The following is an 18,552-nucleotide window of genomic DNA, read 5'->3' as shown; positions in this document are numbered from 1 at the left end:
AAGGGAAACAAACCATGTGTGCCTGACGTCAAGTGTGTCAAAAGGGCTGCCGGAAGGAATGAGAGCTTATACTGAAGAGAAAGGTAGAGAATGGGGTGCAAAGATCCCTAAAGCCAGCATGATCTTTACATAGTCTGCATGTGACTTTAAATGAAAGATGTGTATGTGCCGATTGTTCCCACCTACTTAAGACCTCAGTGCTGCTGTAGACCTGAGTTCAAACGCAGCCACAGTTACTAGCTAAGAGCAGCACGAACATGCAAGGCAGGTCCATAGCCCCTAGCACTAACTTTAGAGATAAATTCACACCATCTAGGAGCATCAAGCATTGCAAATGTTATTTTCCGGGTGCCAATTGGATGGGGCTTAAGATTCTACAAGGAAAAGAGTATATGCTGTGTTTCCAACTGAATTTTTTTTTAATTATGTGATGTTTGGCCTTTCCCTTTTGATGGCTAACATGCCTGTTGCTTTCATAAAATGATGGCAGTGTTGAATACTTGGACTTAGCAATGTTAAAATGTGTTAAATTTGGGTTTCATTTCATTTTTTTGTATATTCCTGGTCTATGAAATATCCTAGAGTCTGAAATTCTGTGTCTTAAGAAGCACAGCTTTTAAGCCTTACAAAATTGGGTCACTTAACTGTGAAGATGCCCCGGAGAGTTTATAATTACCACTGTTGTTAATAGAGGATGGGTTTGTCAACCAGAGCACTTTAGGGATATTCTCGTCCTATCAGACAACCAAAGCTTCTGTTTATATAAAATTCCAAGTCTGATTTATGCAACACATTCAGAGCTGTGCTATCTAATTTTAATTCCCAACCAATGAGGTCAGCCAGATGTTCAGAAAACGTCATACTGGATATTCCTGAAAATCCTTATCAGTCCCATGGAAGGATTTGATGAATTGGGCAAATTGGAAAAGGGAAGTCTTGCCAGGAGCTGCTATGCACCGATTGATATTCCGGTGGCTTACAGTTCCCATTCGTGTTACGATCGTCCAAGGGGAGCCGGAGGAAAACCACTTTAGGGGATATCAAAAAATCCAGTTCCAAAATGTCTTACATTGTTTCTCCTTGCAAGGATGTTACAAAGCACACACATCAACCGGATCTTGGGCACACATTTCCAACTGCCGCTGAGCTCTCCTAAACCTTTTGCAAAAGTATCTGTTCATTATTCGTACTATCGCTCTTTCGCTCTTCGACCTCCTGACTCAATCAATCATGTGTATTCTACATGATATGCTACGGGGCAGGGTGATTATAAGTGGCATAACTTTCGGTCTCAAGAACTCCATTGTTAGACAATAGGACATAAAGTGCCAGTGCTTTCCTGGAAGTGTCATTATTGGAGAACAATACACCAGCTTCCGTTGTTCTGACTAGCCTGCGAGTAAATTTTGACTCTTCCACTTAGTTTTATGACTCTCTCTTTGTAGCATGGACATCATAATCCTGATATCACTTGGTGTTGGGCTGTTTTACTGTTTGTTATAATAACCAAAGGAAGTACGGTTTTCATTCCCATATCTAGGATTCCCTAAATGTATGCATGAAAGAAACACGCACGGCAGAGATCCTGGCGTGAATTGAGTGCTTAATCACAGTTGCAATCATTTCAACATTCATCCTGTGTATTGATTCAGAGAACTGGCCTTTTGCCAGGATGTGCCGTGATAAGGTCCTTATCTTGGTAATACATCTGAACATTTCTCCCAAGCCTACGACATTCCACCCATCATGGAATTCTACCGTCGGTGCCCAGAGGTAGCTGATGACCCATGGCTGTTTGTCTGTTGCCCTTGGGATAGTCCTCATTGGATACTGCCAGACTAGGAGTTTATGTGGTGCCTCTGCCTACACACATGGGTGTTAGTATAGATCTTATCCCTTGGACCGGGTGTGGTTTGACATATTTCATAATTCAATTTGTTCTCACTGTGTTCTTTAAAAATGGATTTCTTTCCCGATACCAGCCCCATACTGCATGTTCGTAATGTGGCTCTGCCACGTCTTCCTTTCCAGATCAATGCACGGAGGGCAGGGCTGACTTACAGTTCCACATGGTGAGGGGCACAGCTACACATGTGGCAGAGACACCTGTCAGGAGACTGAAATCCAAAACAAAAGTATTAAAAGCACATTTGTTAAATAGACAGAGATGGGTCAACAGTCAGCTCAATGCCTGGGGGGACCAGGGCGGATTGTTATACAGACACAAGTGAAGGCTTTCAAATTTGACAAGCAGATCTGAATTCGGTCATGTAAGGAAGGTTTACTGGCTGCCCTGGAGGAAAGAAATTCGGGTGAGTGTCCTGACTTCTTTATCATTGGTAGCTTCACTTTCTCTCTCCCAGTGCCAGTTTTATTATTAACACACTAAAAAGGAGTGGAATTGTACTGTATGCCAGCTGAATAAAAAGAAAAATCATTGTGGCGCTGTGCAAGTCCTATAAGGTGGAATTTGGACAAGCAGATATGAAATGGTCTTCAAGAGAGAAGTTGCTTCAAAAAAAGAAATTAGGTATAAATTCACCAGAGGATTGGATGGAGGAAGGATGCTGGCCAGCATTTAGGGCTGCTGACCACAAACTAGGGTGTCAGAAGGATGTACAAATGGAAAGATTTAGGGTATTTGCTGGCTTTACTTACGGTATTCATATAACTTTTTATTATTAAAGCAAGCATGTAGTCACATTACACTGCCAGGAATTTCCCCGGTGGAATACGGACTGTTTCTTCCAAATGCCCTGTTTTCCTACAACCAGATCTCTGGCAATGTGCAAATGAAAAACCTCTCAAAAGATGACATCTTCAGACATCTTCCCTCTTTTGGATGCTCACACAATTCTTTTTTTCTTTTTTCTTTTTGCTTTTTTTTTTGGAGCTGGGGACTGAACCCAGGGCCTTGCGCTTGCTAGGCAAGCGCTCTACCACTGAGCTAAATCCCCAACCCCGCTCACACAATTCTTAAAGGTGCTTGTTCCCAGATGACTTTCAAGTGCTCTTATGGCTGCCCAACAGTAAAGACAGTCGTTTTATAAGGAGATTAAAAATAAACCCTAGGATCGCGCTCAGAACTTAAGTTCCAATAGTTCAAATATAAGCATTTTGAAATTATTGAAGTTGGCAAAGTGTTGTCACCACCTACAAACTATGCTGTTGCTTAGAAAAAGATCTCGAGTCAGTCCCTGGTAAGTCTGGCTCAGCCGGTAAATCGTTCTTCATTCTCCCTGAAAGATGTGTCGTGTATCCTTGCAGGATTTTGTTGTTGTTTGGATCTGAATGCCATGTCCCCCAAAAAAGTTGTCTCTGAAGCTAACAAGTTTCCTCACTTACTTTGCAAAGTGTTTGCTTTGTTTTGGTGGGGAGAGCAAAGCCATGTTGCCACACGTCTGCTCAAGTGAATTAGCATTACGTTCTCCACTGACTCACCCAGAAGGAATGAGGCCACATAGCAAAGAGTAGCATCACACGTGTCAGAAAGCATTCCTGCAAAGCCTCCTGGGAACCGCCCCTTTCTCATTTTCTCCTTGCTTTAATGTTTTCTTGTTAAGTCAAATGGGTCGATGCTCCTTCTGAGTGCACGGGCTGGGTGGCCCAGATGGATCAGTGGGTAAGGAACTTGCTGCCAAGCCTGACAACCTGAGTTCAAGCCCCAGAACTGGCAAGACAGTTGAGATCAACTCCTGACCTCCACCCATACTTGAACACACACACACACACACACACACACACACACACACACACACACACTCACTCACAAAGGAGTAACACGCAGCAAAACTTTTCAGAAACTAGGCTCGGATACAGGAATAGATGAAGCTGTGGATAAACAGTAAAAAACAGTGTGGCGATTGTAAGTTACTGTCGCATGTGTACATTAAAGAAAAATGTATGCTTCGTGTGATGCCTCAAGCACAACTCTAAAATCCTATTTGGAACTAATTATATCAAGAGCATTGAGAGTTGTTTTCCAAGGGGTTGGAGAAATAACATCTTTTTCCCTTACGTTGAACTCTGTAAGATAATCTGTCTGCCTGAACAGCATAAACAATGCCTCACGTACACAGTTGCTTCCCACCCATGTTTAGAGTGGACCTCGGCCCCGCCCTAACCTACCGGAGCGCTCACGAGTGGCTCGTCACTTCATCCCACAGTCCTGAAGAGATACAGTAAATATTTTCGACTGAAGGGATGACTTCAGATGAGAAGCGACGACACACGCTGTATTGGTTGGTTACTCTTCCGTTCCTGTGGCGAAGCATTGCGACAGAGCAATTTACGGGGAAGAAAGAGTTTATATTGGCTTATGGCTCAGGGTTCCCATTGGCCAGGATACAAGGCAGCCGGTGATGAGCATGGCAGCCAGGGCAGGGAGCTGAGTTCACACCCTTTACCACAAGCACAGAGCAGGCAGAGTGAACTGGAAACGCCAAGAGTGGGTTTCAACCCCGAAGGCCCTGTCCTCGGTGACATCCTTCCTCCCGCAAGGCTGTGCCACCTAAACCTTCCCAAACAGTTCCACCGGCTGCGATCAAGCATCCAGATGCGTGAGGCTAAGCTAAGGGGCGGGCAGTCCTCATTCAAACCACCCCACATGCAGATGATTCCCACCCACACCTCTTACTCTCCCGGCTGCATCGGAGGTGTGTTAGCCCAAGAGGGACCGTGAGTATTGCATATCCCTTACTACATTTTATTTGAGGCGGATTAAGAATGCAGCCCACTTCCAACAGACTCAGAGCGCTAATGATCTCCCATGGACCCTCGCTTTCAGGCGTTCTGCTACTCGTTATAGTAAAAGAAGAGGAACCAGCAAGGCAAGCTTGAGACCACACAAGAGTTGGCAGGATGTTGTCAAATCAGCCTGTCCTACCCAGTGTTACAACGACCACGTGGTATGAGTCTGTGCAGATAAATTAAACCACTATTTAGGGGTGCATGACTTAGGGGAGACAGAGATGGAAAGTCTTGTGATCCTAAGGGTAGAACTTGTCTTTATTTTTGAGACAGAGTTTCCTTGTGTCCCTGGCTGGCCTGGAACTCACTTTGTAGACCACACTGGCCTGGAACTCATAGAGATCCCACTGTCTCTGCCTCCCAAGTGCTGGGAGTAAAGGTGTGCATCACCGGACCCTGATTCTAAGGATATAATTTTTTTTTAAGAAATCATTTCCCTTTGCTGTCACATAGTGCTTTCCTTTCTTGCGATATTTTTGTCTTTATAAAATTAATCCTTTGAGCATTTTATGCTTTTCAAAAAATAATTCTTTGGGCGTTTCATACAGTGGAGTTTAATCACATTCACCTTCTCCCCCCCAACCCCTCCCAGCTCAACCCATCCCCAATCATCCAACTTTTTGTTCTCTTTTGAAGCAGTTGGTGCTGCCCATATACTCCTGGAGTATGACCCTCTCCTGGGACATGATCAACCTGCCAGGGGCCACATCTTTTTTTTTTTTTTTTTTTTTTTTTTTTTTTTTTTGGTTCTTTTTTTTCCGGAGCTGGGGACCGAACCCAGGGCCTTGCGCTTCCTAGGCAAGCGCTCTACCACTGAGCTAAATCCCCAACCCCCAGGGGCCACATCTTTAAGAACAACTCTCATCGTCATCAAAGTCCCACCCCTGGTCCCCATGCTGGGATTCTGCCTGGCTTGAGCATGCACGTGTCTTGGGCACGCTGTGACAGAACTCACGCTCTGAGTTCCTAAGTGCAATCGCCACTCGCTGAGTCCAGAGAGCACTGCTTCTTCACAGTCAGCCGACTTCCCACTCTCATCTTGTTAGTTAATGCCTGGAAGGGCCACCAGCATTTTTGTTAGCGAAGGAACAAATGAAACCGTCTGCACACATCAGAGAGCGTTGACAGCAGACTCTCCCGAGTACTAAACAAGCAGTGGTGCCTGCTGCCTCCCTGACTGACCTTCAGATGAAGGGAACAGTCGCGGGGCTCAGGATGTAGTTCCAGGGACAACAGGGAGCAGGAACTAGTTGAAAGGACTGCACAGAGTAACATTACAGTCAGATGGCTGTCACCTAAGAAGCAAATGGCCTCTGTCTGTAAACCTTTGTCCCCCACCCCGCTTTGTTTCCTTCCCCCTTCCTTGCCCCCTTCAGAAAAATAGACTTAACATAATGAATCATTAGTAGATCATTTTTGTCTCTTGCTAAGTTCTAAAAATTAGATTCTGTATGAAGGAAACCGACATGGACAGGCTAGGGCTTGAGAACATCGATTTCTCCATCCCCAACTCCTTTACAGGAAACGTTTTGTGTGTGTGTGTGTGTGCGTGTGCGTGTGCGTGTGCGTGTGCGTGTGCGTGTGCGTTGTGCGAAAGAGTGCCTGTAGGAGGCAGAAGTCAGAAGCCAGCATCGGTGCTCTTTTCCATTGCTTTCGATCTTATTTACCAAGCCAACGTCTCTCACTGAAGCTGGAGCAATCCAGTTAGCTGGACTGGTTGGTCAGTGAGTTCCAGGAATCCACCTGTCTCCACTCCACAGTGCCAGGGTTGCAGGATCCTGCTGGAATTCTGTGGATGAGGAGAATCCAAACCTGGTCCCTCATGTTTGCACAGCAAACATTGAGCCAACCCCTCAGACAACATTTGTAGTCTTCGCAGGACAAGTCACATCTTAAAAAACATTTGGCTGAAGGGCAAATGATGAGAAGTCATTTATAGGATTCATCCACCTTAAAAAGCATGCAGGATGTGCACGCTGATGGGTACCTCTCAGTTCTCTAAAAATACAGTACAAACCTTTCCAAGCACAGTCTCCTGCCTTACCAGCTTGATGCACTGTCTAGATGTCATTTACATTAGAGGAAATAATCGAGCAAAGATATAAATCATCAATTAGGAAATGCATTGATTCTAGAATGGGTGATAATTATGGCTCATAGAAGTAGCTGTGGTTTAACTGTTCTTTGTCCAGAGACGATCAGTCAGGTGGTCTTGCCAAGGGTCCTGGAGCAAACACTACTGTGAAACTCTGTCTGCAGTAGGACTATTGTTTCCCCAAATATAGCTCCTTTGTGTGTGAAGGTCCAGGAAATCCAGCTGTAGAATGAAACAATGGAATTCTGCCCAGGAACAGTTCTAAGTAGTCAACCCTGTGATAAAAGCAGACTGGGGAGGAAGCACCTCAATTGTTCTTTACCAGTAACTGTTTAAAGTATTTGATTATAAATGGCTACTCTGTGGTAGGTCTGTGATGGGGGAGATTCTTGTTCTTATGTGCTCATGTGCTCGCTAAGGGGAGAAGTGAGGGGTGCACATCTTGTATATTGCAGGGATGCGTCCGCCACTTGTCAATGAAAAAGCCTACGGTCTATGACTTAAGCAGAAAATAGAGGTGGGACATCAGGAGGAGGAAGAATTCTGGGAGAGGAGGGGGAGGAGCCTGGAAGGAGGTGAGCACAGGCGATCAGCCACGAGGCAAAATGTAGGCTAAAATAAATGGGTATCTTTAGTTATATCTAGTCAGAGGTGAGTCTATGGTCTACTACACGGCCAAGATAGTTGTAAGTGTATGTTGAGTCTGAGTCTTATTTCTGGGAGCCTGGGGCAGGGAGGCAGAACGGGGCCTAAGTTCAAGTTGTGCTGCAAGCGTAGTAGGGGTAAGATAAAACTAGAGCTCTTAATGCTGAGTTCAGACTTTATTAGACACTGGGTCTACTTCCACGGTGCCAAGATGAAAAGATCAACATGGCCTACAAACTGCACATAAGCCCTTTTCCAAAAGGAAATAGTTCAAAGTGGAAGTTACACAAGAATACCAATGGGGAGGGGTTCACTGCAAAAATGTCACTAAACCTCGTGACACCTGAGGACCTTGAGAACTGGCTAGACCTTCTGGAACTTGCATTGGGAGATCGTGGGTTGCTTTTTTGTTTTACTTCATTTTTTTGTGATAATTTTGTATGTGTGCACCCATATTTGTGTGAATGCTTGTGCGTGTATGCATGCGTATGCATATGTACAAGCAAGCATGTGACAGCCAGATGACATCCTTGGAGGTGCTGTGTGCAGGGTCTCTCAGTACCTCAGTCTACTACTTAGCTTTCCCGAGTAGATTATGAGAGCTGCAGGCATCTACATGTCCCTGTATTCATTCCCACATCTGGAATTACGAGGAAGTGTCACCAGGCCTACCTTTTCTTTGCATGCATACTGGATAGTGAACTCACACAAGATTAATTTCCATCTCTTTTTGTCCTGGGCTAGATTTTGATCCACATGTGTATATATGGTCAACTTATGTGTGTGCATGTATGTCTGTGTACATGCATGTATGCGTGTGCACGAATGTGCATTTGTGTTTTTGTATATGTATGTGTGTATGCACAGATGCCCATGCTTGTATGCTTGTGTGTGTGTGTGTGTGTGTGTGTGTGTGTGTGTGTGTGTAAACCATTTGTAGGCACGGGAGAGACCATAGGGTCAACCCCAGTTGAATGGCAATGCTCGAGGCTTTACGGCAGAGCAATCTGAGCAAGCGTAGCATCCTGAGAAGGCAGACTTTCTCCCATGTTCAGGGAAGATGATTGTGTAGGTAACAAGACCCAGCACTGTTGCTCCTCCGGCAGGGCACCCAGCCTCTGTGTATGGAGGCCATCTTGCAGGAACAAGTGTGTGGAGCAGGAACTCTGTAAGCTCTGCTTTCTCTTCTCTGGGTGTTGAGAACACTGGAAATTTTGCTTAACTCAAGCACTCAGGGCCTGCACTGCGAAAGACAGTGCCCGCCATCTTTGGGCCCATGGGCATCTTTTTCTGTGTGCTTTCCGTCCCAGAGAGTGCTGGAATTTCCCCGGGGCTGAGGCTTCTCCTCAGCCTACTCTAGTGTGAATTGTTGGTTCAGCGTCAGCTTTTCATCCTGTGAGGAATGTAATTAGTCAGAATGTTTGAAAAGTGGAAACCCAAGAAGCGTCATTCATAGCCAAAATTAGATCTTAGCATATTTTCTTTATACTTTTATGCTATACATTCTTATTCCTTTAAAAACAAAAACAAAAACTAAGCATTGTGCATTCCACACCACTCTGCCTCCTTAATGTTTTACTTACAAAGAGTTGATTAATTAATGAAATGCCAAAATAGGTCTTCTAATGTAATCCATTATTGAGATCAAGCCAAGATCAAGAAGAGCCCGAGACCCCCCCCCCCCAAAGCCGGGAAATAAAATAGGGCATTTTAAATTTAAGTTGCAAGCGTCTCTCAGGGATATTCTGTCCTTTGCTGCAAACACATTTTTTTTGGGTGCTCAAAGCATTCTCTTGTGATTGATTAGTGATGAGTCACGCTGTTGGGGCAGGCAGCCATGCCTGGCGATTCACATATTACTTGGTCTGTTTAAACAGGGCTGTGCCATGAGACTCAGTGGCACTCTGGAAGGTTGTCCAGAGGCCACTGTGCTCTCTGATAATCGCCGAGCTCTGACGACACAGGAAATTTCAGGAGAAGCTCCACATATTCTTGCATGTATATTCTCAAATAAATAAGCGTTCCCCACAAAGGCAACACCGAGCTACTCCATGGACAAACCTAGGGGGCACTGCACTAAGCAGAATAAGGCAGATGTACAAAGAGACACACACGCCTCATGATCTCACTTGTGTGTACAATGGAAACGTGGGCCTAGAGAGGCAGAAAGTAGAACACACTTGCTAGGGACTTGGGAAGGAAGGGCACGGGTAGGATGTGAGACATTGATCAGAAGAGGAGACCTCTCCATCACAGTTGCATACATTCTGGAGATCAGTGTGCAGAGGTAACTGCAGTGAATCACAATGCATCGTTTACTTAGAACCTGTGTCTTAGGGTTTCTACTGCTGCAAGGAAACACCATGACTAAAAGGCAAGTTGGGGAGGAAAGGGTTTGTTGGCCTCACACTTCCATACTGCTGTTCATTATGGAAGGAAGTCAAACAGGGCAGGAACCTGGAGGCAGAGCTGATGCAGAGGCCATGGAGGGATACTGCTTACTGGCTTGCTCCCCCTGGCTTGCTCAGCCTGCTTTCTGAACCCAGGACCACCAGTGCAGAGATGGCACCACCCACAATGGGCTGGGCCTCCCCATTGATCACTAATTGAGACGATGCCTTACAGCTGCATCTCATGGAGGCGTTTCCTCAGCGGGGGCTCCTTCCTCTCTGATGACTCTAGCTTGTGTCAAGTTGACACACAAAACCAGCCAGTACAACAAGAAAGCAGATTTTAAATGTCTTCACCCCCAGCAACCTTGGGTACTGACGGATATGTTAATTTGACTGTAGTAATGGCTACAATGTACATACATGTGTCAAATTGTTACACCATAAGTGTAAAATAGATACAGTTTCAGATTTTTTTTCTCCCAAAGGCCAGAAATTATTCTTTTTCCTACAGCTGAGAGTATGGTAAGGCGAGACTCACAGTGCCACCTACTAAAACATAGGGTTGTGTGACTTGTAAATCTGAAGAATGTTCTCACTCTTGCTCTGTCTCTCCTCACCTTCCCACCTGCCCCGCCACATACACACATCTTTTTGCCTTTTGTATCAAACGTATTTTTGTTTAGCATCAGAAGAAACTACATAAAAATAAATCACTGGAGCCAAGAATCATGAAACCATCTCAAAGATTTCAAAAACTCTAACGTCTTATATCCTTGAGCACACAGTTGTTAAAAGCACAGAGGAAACTCACCTAATGGTGGCTATTAGGAGAGTACATGAACACCACATAGCTTTCTATCAACCCTAAAACAATCTGGGCCAACAGACACAGCCTCCCGCATAGGATCCCAAACTTTGTATGATTTTCTTTCCCTTCTTCTCCCACAGAGTCAGTCACAGGTGAGGACTGTGTCATTGCTCTCACACCTACAGAGGTGATGCAAAGGCCGAATTCACAAATGAGTAAACAGAAATTAAAACAAGCAAAACTTCCCACAACGCCACCCTACATTGTGAAAGAGCAGAACTCTGACTCTGTTAAGTGTGCACACAGCAGGAAGGCCACAGCCCTGGGTCATATCTGGGGCTCTGAGTTTAGGGGAAGAGCCTTGTTCTCAAAGGGATGGGGGCGGACTGAAGTAAACACAAAAGAAAGCCACGATCACAAGGAATAGTTATGTCATGAGGTGGGATGAGAAGAAATGTCCAGCCTTCAGAAGATTCTCACCAATGACATCTAATGGCTGAGATCACCCCAAGGGTCAGTGCTACCAGACGTAGACTGGTCCTGCCTCCCTCCCCATGGCAGAGTTAGGGTGACTGGCTGGAAACTCTACAGAGTGTTTCCTTCTTAAACACCTTGGGGTTCTCTGGGAGAGACTGTGGACTGTCTGGGAAGGCAGAGGACAAATTGATCTCATAGGGAAAGTACAGTGGTGCTCCATCAGCCGCATCAGAAGACATTTAATGTCTCTTCTAAATCCTGGATCGACAGCTGCTCCCAACAGATACAGTGCACAGATGGATTCGCTGTGAGCAAGTAAGAGCCTCAAGTAATTAGTGTGACAGATGATGGTTCACAGGACTGACTGATAATAAAACTAGAGAATAGTCATAACAGTGTTTCAGAAGGCCATAGGTTGCTTTTTTTTTAATGTGTCTGAGTGTTTTGCCTGCATGTATGTTCATGCACCATGGGCATGTAATGCTTCAGACGTCGGTAGAGGGTGTCAGATCCCCTGATATTCTAGCTACAATGATTTTGAGTTGCCCTGTGGGTGCTGGGAACTAAACTCAGGTCCTCAGTAATGTCACCCCGTGCTCTTAACTACTGAGCGGCCTCTCCAGCCCCAGGACGAGCCACCTGAATGGAAGGAAAAGGAGATCTCTGACTCATGAAAGAAAAGTTAGATTCAGTTTGGTTGCATAAGAGTTGTGGTATCAAGCCAGGACAGACAGATCACTAGCTACCTGTAAATTCCCGGGGCCTCCACAAGGTCCATTCTGGGGGAATGAACCTCTGGCCATGCTCAACACTGAGACTGTCAGCAGCATCTACCTGATCTCAGAATGGGAGGTACTGTTTGCAGGTGGGGTGCTGATCCATAGGATCCGATATGATGCCTGTCCCCAAAGGCTGTTCCCATAGCTGTCAGTTGGCATGACTGACCTACCTGCACTTGGCATTAAGCTTGTGGTGCCTTTAGGCTAGGAAGGCCATTGGCACAGACACATCCCAATAACATTGACCCCTTAGGAAGGCTCTGACACACTTGGAGCCTGTGTCTTCACGCGGTTTCAAAAGCAGCCTTTTAAATCAGTTTTGCAATTCGCTGCTGCGTTTGTATCTCAAATACTCCCCGGCTTGGCAGCAATTCCTTGACTCCATCCACACAGACGACCTGCTGAGGAGGCTGGAATGTATGAGGGAGGAGATCAAAGCCCTCCCCAGCGTCTATCAAATCACTCCTAGCTTTCTGCCACTCGTGTGCAGGATTCCTCGGACTGCTCATCTGGGATCATCTGTCAAAAGATGCAGACATTTTAAGTACCCCGAGTTTTCTGTAGAGGTCAAATTTCAAAGTTTTGACTGCATCTGGAGTGTTTGCCTTGAGAATGAATACCATGGCAAAGACCAGACAATTGCCATCGGCCTTGAAATAAGCAGAGAGCTGTGGATAATGGCATGATGACACACCAAAGGAATCATTCCACCCCCATCTGGGTTGGTGAAGCAGTGAATTTACCTGGTCCTCATAGGTCCACCGGTAAGAGGTTACTTAAAGGAGCACATAGCAGCAGCACTGAGAGGCCCAACTCAGCTCGGGGGAACTCACAATACTGCACTGTGGGGCTCTTTCTCTCAGGGCCTCTAGGCAGCTCTGCCCATCCCACTGGGAGGGTTTGTTTCCCCCTCCACTGTTGCTGCTGAGATAGCCTGATGGGCTCTAAGAATCTGCAAGCTTCTGAATTTCCTGAGCCTTATAAGTTCAGTTTACTTCCCAAGTCTTAGAAGTATCCTTCATTCCCTCTGTGAGGGAATATTTCAATCCAGTGGAAACAGCTGCGTCAGCATTGTCACAGAGGGACCAGGCTGTGGGCACCTGCTGCTTCCCTTTGAGCGGAGTCTAGTGCTCAGCCATCACGCCTAAGAGGCCCCTGGATCAGTCAAGTGTTCTGGACCAATCCCAGTGGAATCCGACCCATCCCATGCTTGCATCTCTATTTACACAATCCAGCATTGCACAACAACACGGAGGTCATGATGATTTCCAACATCCTTTCCCCAAAATCTATCGCCTAATGATTTCTCCAGCATTTTTTTTCCTTTTCCGGTTCCTAGCGAGTGGTAATAGAAAGGGTTAAAATGTCATCAGCTTAGAGACAAACAGTGGCTTCCTTGCTTACCAGCAGGCCATTGCTTCACCTCTATGGTTCTCTACCTCCTTTTTCACAAACTATGGCACCACAGGAATTGATAAGCAGGAACAGTAAGCGGCAGAGGCCTGGCATGTAGGGGCCCAACACTCTCAGTCCCTTGCCTCCCTCAGTCCTTGTCCCTTAGTTCTTCACTCACTTGCTCACCAGAGCAGGGTGGCAGACAAGCCCAGAGAGGTCAGCAGCAGTCAGAGCAGAACACCACCGTCCACCTCTGTTGGGATTTTCCCACTGGGACTATGTAATAAAAGCAACTCATGCACAAAGGTTTCACAGCAATGGCAATATGTTATTATAAAACAAATTCTCAACCCATCTACTTCAAATAAACTGCTCTAGAAATATAAGGTGGCAAAAACACAGCGGGCAGTTGACTGGATTAACGGATACTGCCTGGGCTCTAATGTAAGACCTTAGGGTGTCGCTTATGGTGTGGAGGAAACGAGGCTCCTATCCTTGGTTGCTCTTTAAAAAAAAAAAAAATCAAAGCTGGCCTTCTAGAGGTCAGGCTTTGTTCTAAATTGCATTTCTATCAATTAAGAATCTAACCTTTCCCCCCAGTTCAGTGTTTGTTCTCTATTGCCCAGCGATGCAACATTGTTTTCATGTTGATGCCCCACATATTCAATAATACATAGTTACGATCTTGATGTTTTCAGAGTAAGGTATCCTAGGCTCTTTCAGAGCGCATTCCTCATTATACAAGGGACCGGGCAATATTGTCACATTTATTTTTTTTCAGTTACTATAGTGCTTCTGAGATTCACTCCATTTATTTTAAAAATGTAGCCAAGAGAGCAATGAATTACGATCTTGGCAGCTGGGATGTCCAGTCCTCAAGGGTTCTTCATAGCTATAAAGTGACTACACACTATTTCCTGCCTTGCTTAGCTTCTTGAAACACAGTTTCTCATTTTCCCAAACACCATGCCATTCCTTCTCTCTTTCTCCACCCGTCTTCCATTCCCCCAGAGTGAGACGGTGATGACTCCTCACATCTGGCTGGATGCCCCCGTTCTGGACTGTCAAGCTGACATACCCAAAGTAGAGTCTCAGTCCCACGAGAGCCAACGCTGATTCTGTGAGCTCGGCTAATGGCATCTGTTACTGTGTTCCGGAGTTTAACGTCTTCACTGTTCACACAGCCGCTTCTGACTTACCAAGCTTTACACACACACCTCTGAACCTTCCACAAATCAATGGAGAACAAACTCCTCAGATCCCAGCAAGAACACAAAGCAACATATGATCCTGTAACATTCTCCCCTTTTCTGCCTGAAAATTATCTTGCCTCTTTTTGCATAGTCATCAAATGAGGCTCATTCGCTATTATCATGAGAGAAAGTTATAAAAATCAGGCCAGCAAAAATTTCCACATGGAAAGGCACTAAATGCTGATGAGGAGGAGTTGGATTAAACCTTTTAAAAAGTTTGCTGATTTTATGCGTATGCCTATGTGCCTGAGTGTATGTGTGTGTACCAGCGACAGACACCAGAAAAGGTTATCCGGTCCCTGGAACTAGAACCCTGGGCCCTTGCGAATTGCTATTTGGTTGCTAGGAATCCCACCCAGGTACTGTGGAAGAATAGCCAGAGTTCTCAGCCGCTGAACCATCTCTCCCCCTCCCAGTTAAACTTTCTGCTCAAAGTGTTTAGTTATTAGCTAGGCTAGGTTTCATTTTAAGTCAGCCAAAAGTAAGACCAATCTCTTTCTCTCTCTCTCTGTGGTGCACACACACGCTTCTGAATCCAAAGAATTCTATTCGTTCAATTCCAGGCTTAGAATTCATTAAGTTTTCTACCTTTTGTTGTTGTTGTTTGGTGATGGTGATGGTGATGGTGGTGGTGGTAGTGGTGGTGGCGGTGATGGTGATGGTGATGGTGATGGTGGTGGAGGGTTTTTTGTTTATGTTTGTGCTTGTTTGTTTGCATCAACCACTTGTAAAGAGCAAAGAGCTGGGGAGGAGAAATTCTGATGGCTTGCATATGGCTTCTCAGCTATGGTTAAACTGACTAGCAGTTTCTTTACCCACACCCTCTGGCTCTCGTGCCTGTGGATACAGAACTCTCCTGCAGAGAGAGCTCTCCCCAGCTTCTCCTGTCAGAACTCCTGGACTTTGTTTCTGTCATGGTTTTTTGGTTTGGGAATTTTGGTTCTGTTTTTTAAAACCAGTCTCTCTGGCTGGGTCTGACTTGTTACCACCCCTCCAGTCAGAAATAATGTTGTTCGACTAGCATTATGCTAGTCTCCTCTCTCGTGTTCTTTTTAAATTGAGACATATGCTCTCTATAAGCCTTTATTAGCACTTACTATAAGTTCCCACTAGTTCCCCGTGGACCAGCAGCCTACCCAGGATCTTTGAAAGGCCACCTGCATCCTGTGTAGTGATTCTTGGCAGCGGCTTCCATATGACTAGTACTTTGCAGTTGTTTAGTGGTGATGAAAAACTGGAGGAAGTGGACAAATTAAAGGAGCAGGGCTGGGTGTTCAGGTTGTCTCTTTAGGTCTTCTCTGTAAGAAGAGCATCTTTTCTAGCTCCCCTGTCCAATGGTGGTCCCGAGGGTCTTTATTTACCCCTAGTGTCAACATAGGATTCAAAAGTTTGTTTTTTTTTAGAAACGTTTTATTTCATTAATTTCGTTGTGATGAAGGCTAGTATTTTATCCCCAGCGACCCGTACTTACTTTAAATGGTGTATTTCAAATACACAGCTGCAGGTAACACGGCTACCTTCTTTTGTTTTTTTTTTAATTAAACCTAGTTGCCGCTGACTTTAGTAAAGCCAAAAACTTTGTCTTTCATAACCTCAAAAAGTTCCTACGCCAGGGCGTGTTCGGCCCCTCCTGTCCTCTCTGTGTCCCTCTCCTCTCTCAGCTCTGGTGTTGGGGGGGGGGGGCTTGGTGAGCCCCAGGCGCTTCTAATTCTCTAATAGCTATTAGCATGAAGGATCTCAGCTGCTAGTGCAGCCTCGCGGTCAGCTTTGGGCTGATGGAACACGCCCAGTACTTTCTCCTCCTCCTGTGATTGGCTCCCGAGGTCACGTGAGAGCCCCGGAGGGTTTGGAATTCTGACTTGCGGCTTTTGGCACTCCTTTTTCTTTTTAAAAATCGCTGGGTCTGTGGCTCTCTCCTGGGGCTTGGTGTCTTTGCCGGAGGCTGGAGACAGCTGCGAACAGCCACCGGCAGCTGAGGTGGCAGTGGAAACTCTCCCGAGATGTTCAGTCAGGTGCCCAGGACGCCGGCTGCAGGCTGCTACTGTCTAAATCCCTTGACACCTGAGAGCCAGGAGATGTACTTGCGATTTGATCAGACTGCCAGACGCTCTCCCTACAGGATGAGCCGGATCCTAGCGCGCCATCACCTAGTGACTAAAATTCAGCAAGGTGAGTTGCGGGCACTGCCAAGGTGCCGCTTATTTCTGTTGGCTCCGTCTTTTGCTACTTGCAAAGTTATTGTTTGCACTGTACACCGCACGGATTCTTATGCCACGCTGCGTGGAATTCTTTCAAATAACTTTAGACCTCGATTCTAAGCAGTCTGTCACAGCACTGAGCGCCGCCTAACTCACAAAAATATTTCCAGCAGGACGTGAATCATGAATTCCTAATCCTCCATGTGTCAACAGAGCAAGTGAGGAAGGTTTACTCAGTGTGTGTCTTGGGGAACTTTTCTGCAGGTAAACTCATACTCTGGTCACATTTAAAAGTGGACACTTGTTTGTTTAATTGGGGAGAGAGCAGAGAGCTGGTGGCTAATGCCCAGGGTTTATAGTACATCTTCATTGAAGGAAAACACCGGGAATCTTACCTTAAGGCCATCGGACTGACAACTTGAATTACATTCTCTTCCTGTCTGTGTGTTTGTGTGGATAGTTACCACTGATTTGTTGACATGGCTTTCTTGCTAAAGGATAAATGTGACTCTTCACCTCAAAACAGAGCCTATGAGTACACACCCTTAGCCCTGGCTTCCTAAGGCAAGTTGACAGTACTGATTCAGACTAACTGATCCTTTTCTATTCTCGGGGAAAAAAATTAAAAACTCTTGTACCCTGAACATTAATAAAACTCATGATTTTTTTTTAAGGCTTAAAGCTTAAAACATGTCCCTGTGTGGTAGAAATCCAAAGAATGGGAAGTGAGCCACTGAGCTGGTAACCATTTAAAAGACAGACACATCTATCCACAGTCAGTAAATAGTCACCTCGCTCCTAACTACAGACCTAACTGAACCATTACATTGGCCCTACCAGGAATTTCAAGAGCTATTATGAAAACAGTTCCCAGTTAGATAAATGAATTTGAGATTATATTGAATTTTAGAGGGGAAGTTAAAGTCTCTAATCTTAAAAGATCTTACTGTAATGTCTCCAAAAGGAACAATACATATTCTAGCAGCGGCCTTTAACGAGATTGTCTCCTTGGAAATCGGCATTTGTTTGGGAAGGTTCAGGAACTGGCTATGTGTGAAGGATACTGGGGCCGCATACCAGTCTGGTTTCAGGAAGGATATTAAGTCACTCCATGAACTCTGTGTGCAAGTCTCACTTGAATAGAAACAAAAGTATCCCTGGTGGCTGGATTTAAAAATACATTCAGTGCAGAGTAGGAACCAGCTCTGAAGTTTTCTCTTCAGAAACTTCTTACCGTGGGGGTGTGTTGGGTATTAGGTATATGATCCTGTAGACATTGGGACTTAGTAAGTGACGGGAATCTGTCATATGCAGGCTGTACTTGTTTCTCCGCGTGTGTATAAAGGACGTATGTTAGAAACAGCATGTAGACCTACATGAACTGTCTTCTTTACATGTAGTGTCAGCCACTGACACGTTCTTTTGGGATAATGGTTACTCTTGGTGAATTACCACCGAGAGTGGGTCATTCTTTATACGAACACCGTATCTCTGTCTGTGTTTTATTTCTCATATTTAGAACCTGGGAGGCAGCTCCTTGTTTTTTATGGTGTAATGGAATGATTGGGGTGAGTGGATTCCTAAAGGTTAAAAGCTACGGGTAGGAAACAGGAAAGGGTTCCTACCCTCCAGTGACTCAGAACTCATGATGGGTTAATATCACACAATGTTTCCTGAGCAGATATAAAGTGATTTTTTTTTTTAAAATTAGATATTGATAGATTGGTTTGGGGTCACACCACGGGATGTTAATGGAGCAT

At 45.3% G+C, this 18,552-nt stretch overlaps 1 protein-coding gene across 8 annotated transcripts in view; it reads left to right on the top strand.

Moving 5' to 3' along the window:
* Stard13 (StAR-related lipid transfer domain containing 13) overlaps positions 1 to 18,552 on the top strand; it is a 396,060-nt gene that overhangs the window by 211,257 nt on the left and 166,251 nt on the right. The window contains exon 1 of one of the 8 annotated variants that reach the window (XM_039089674.2): positions 5,462 to 16,763. The exons of 5 other annotated variants lie outside the window; for them this stretch is intronic. In XM_039089674.2, the coding sequence (XP_038945602.1) occupies positions 16,595 to 16,763 (169 nt within the window). In that variant the 5' untranslated portion in view covers positions 5,462 to 16,594. 8 annotated transcript variants of the gene reach the window in all.

This window comes from Rattus norvegicus, chromosome 12 (assembly GCF_036323735.1).
Source record: "Rattus norvegicus strain BN/NHsdMcwi chromosome 12, GRCr8, whole genome shotgun sequence".
Classification (NCBI taxonomy): domain Eukaryota; kingdom Metazoa; phylum Chordata; class Mammalia; order Rodentia; family Muridae; genus Rattus; species Rattus norvegicus.
Note: the sequence above shows the minus strand (reverse complement) of the source record. Positions and strands in the feature narration are given on the sequence as shown.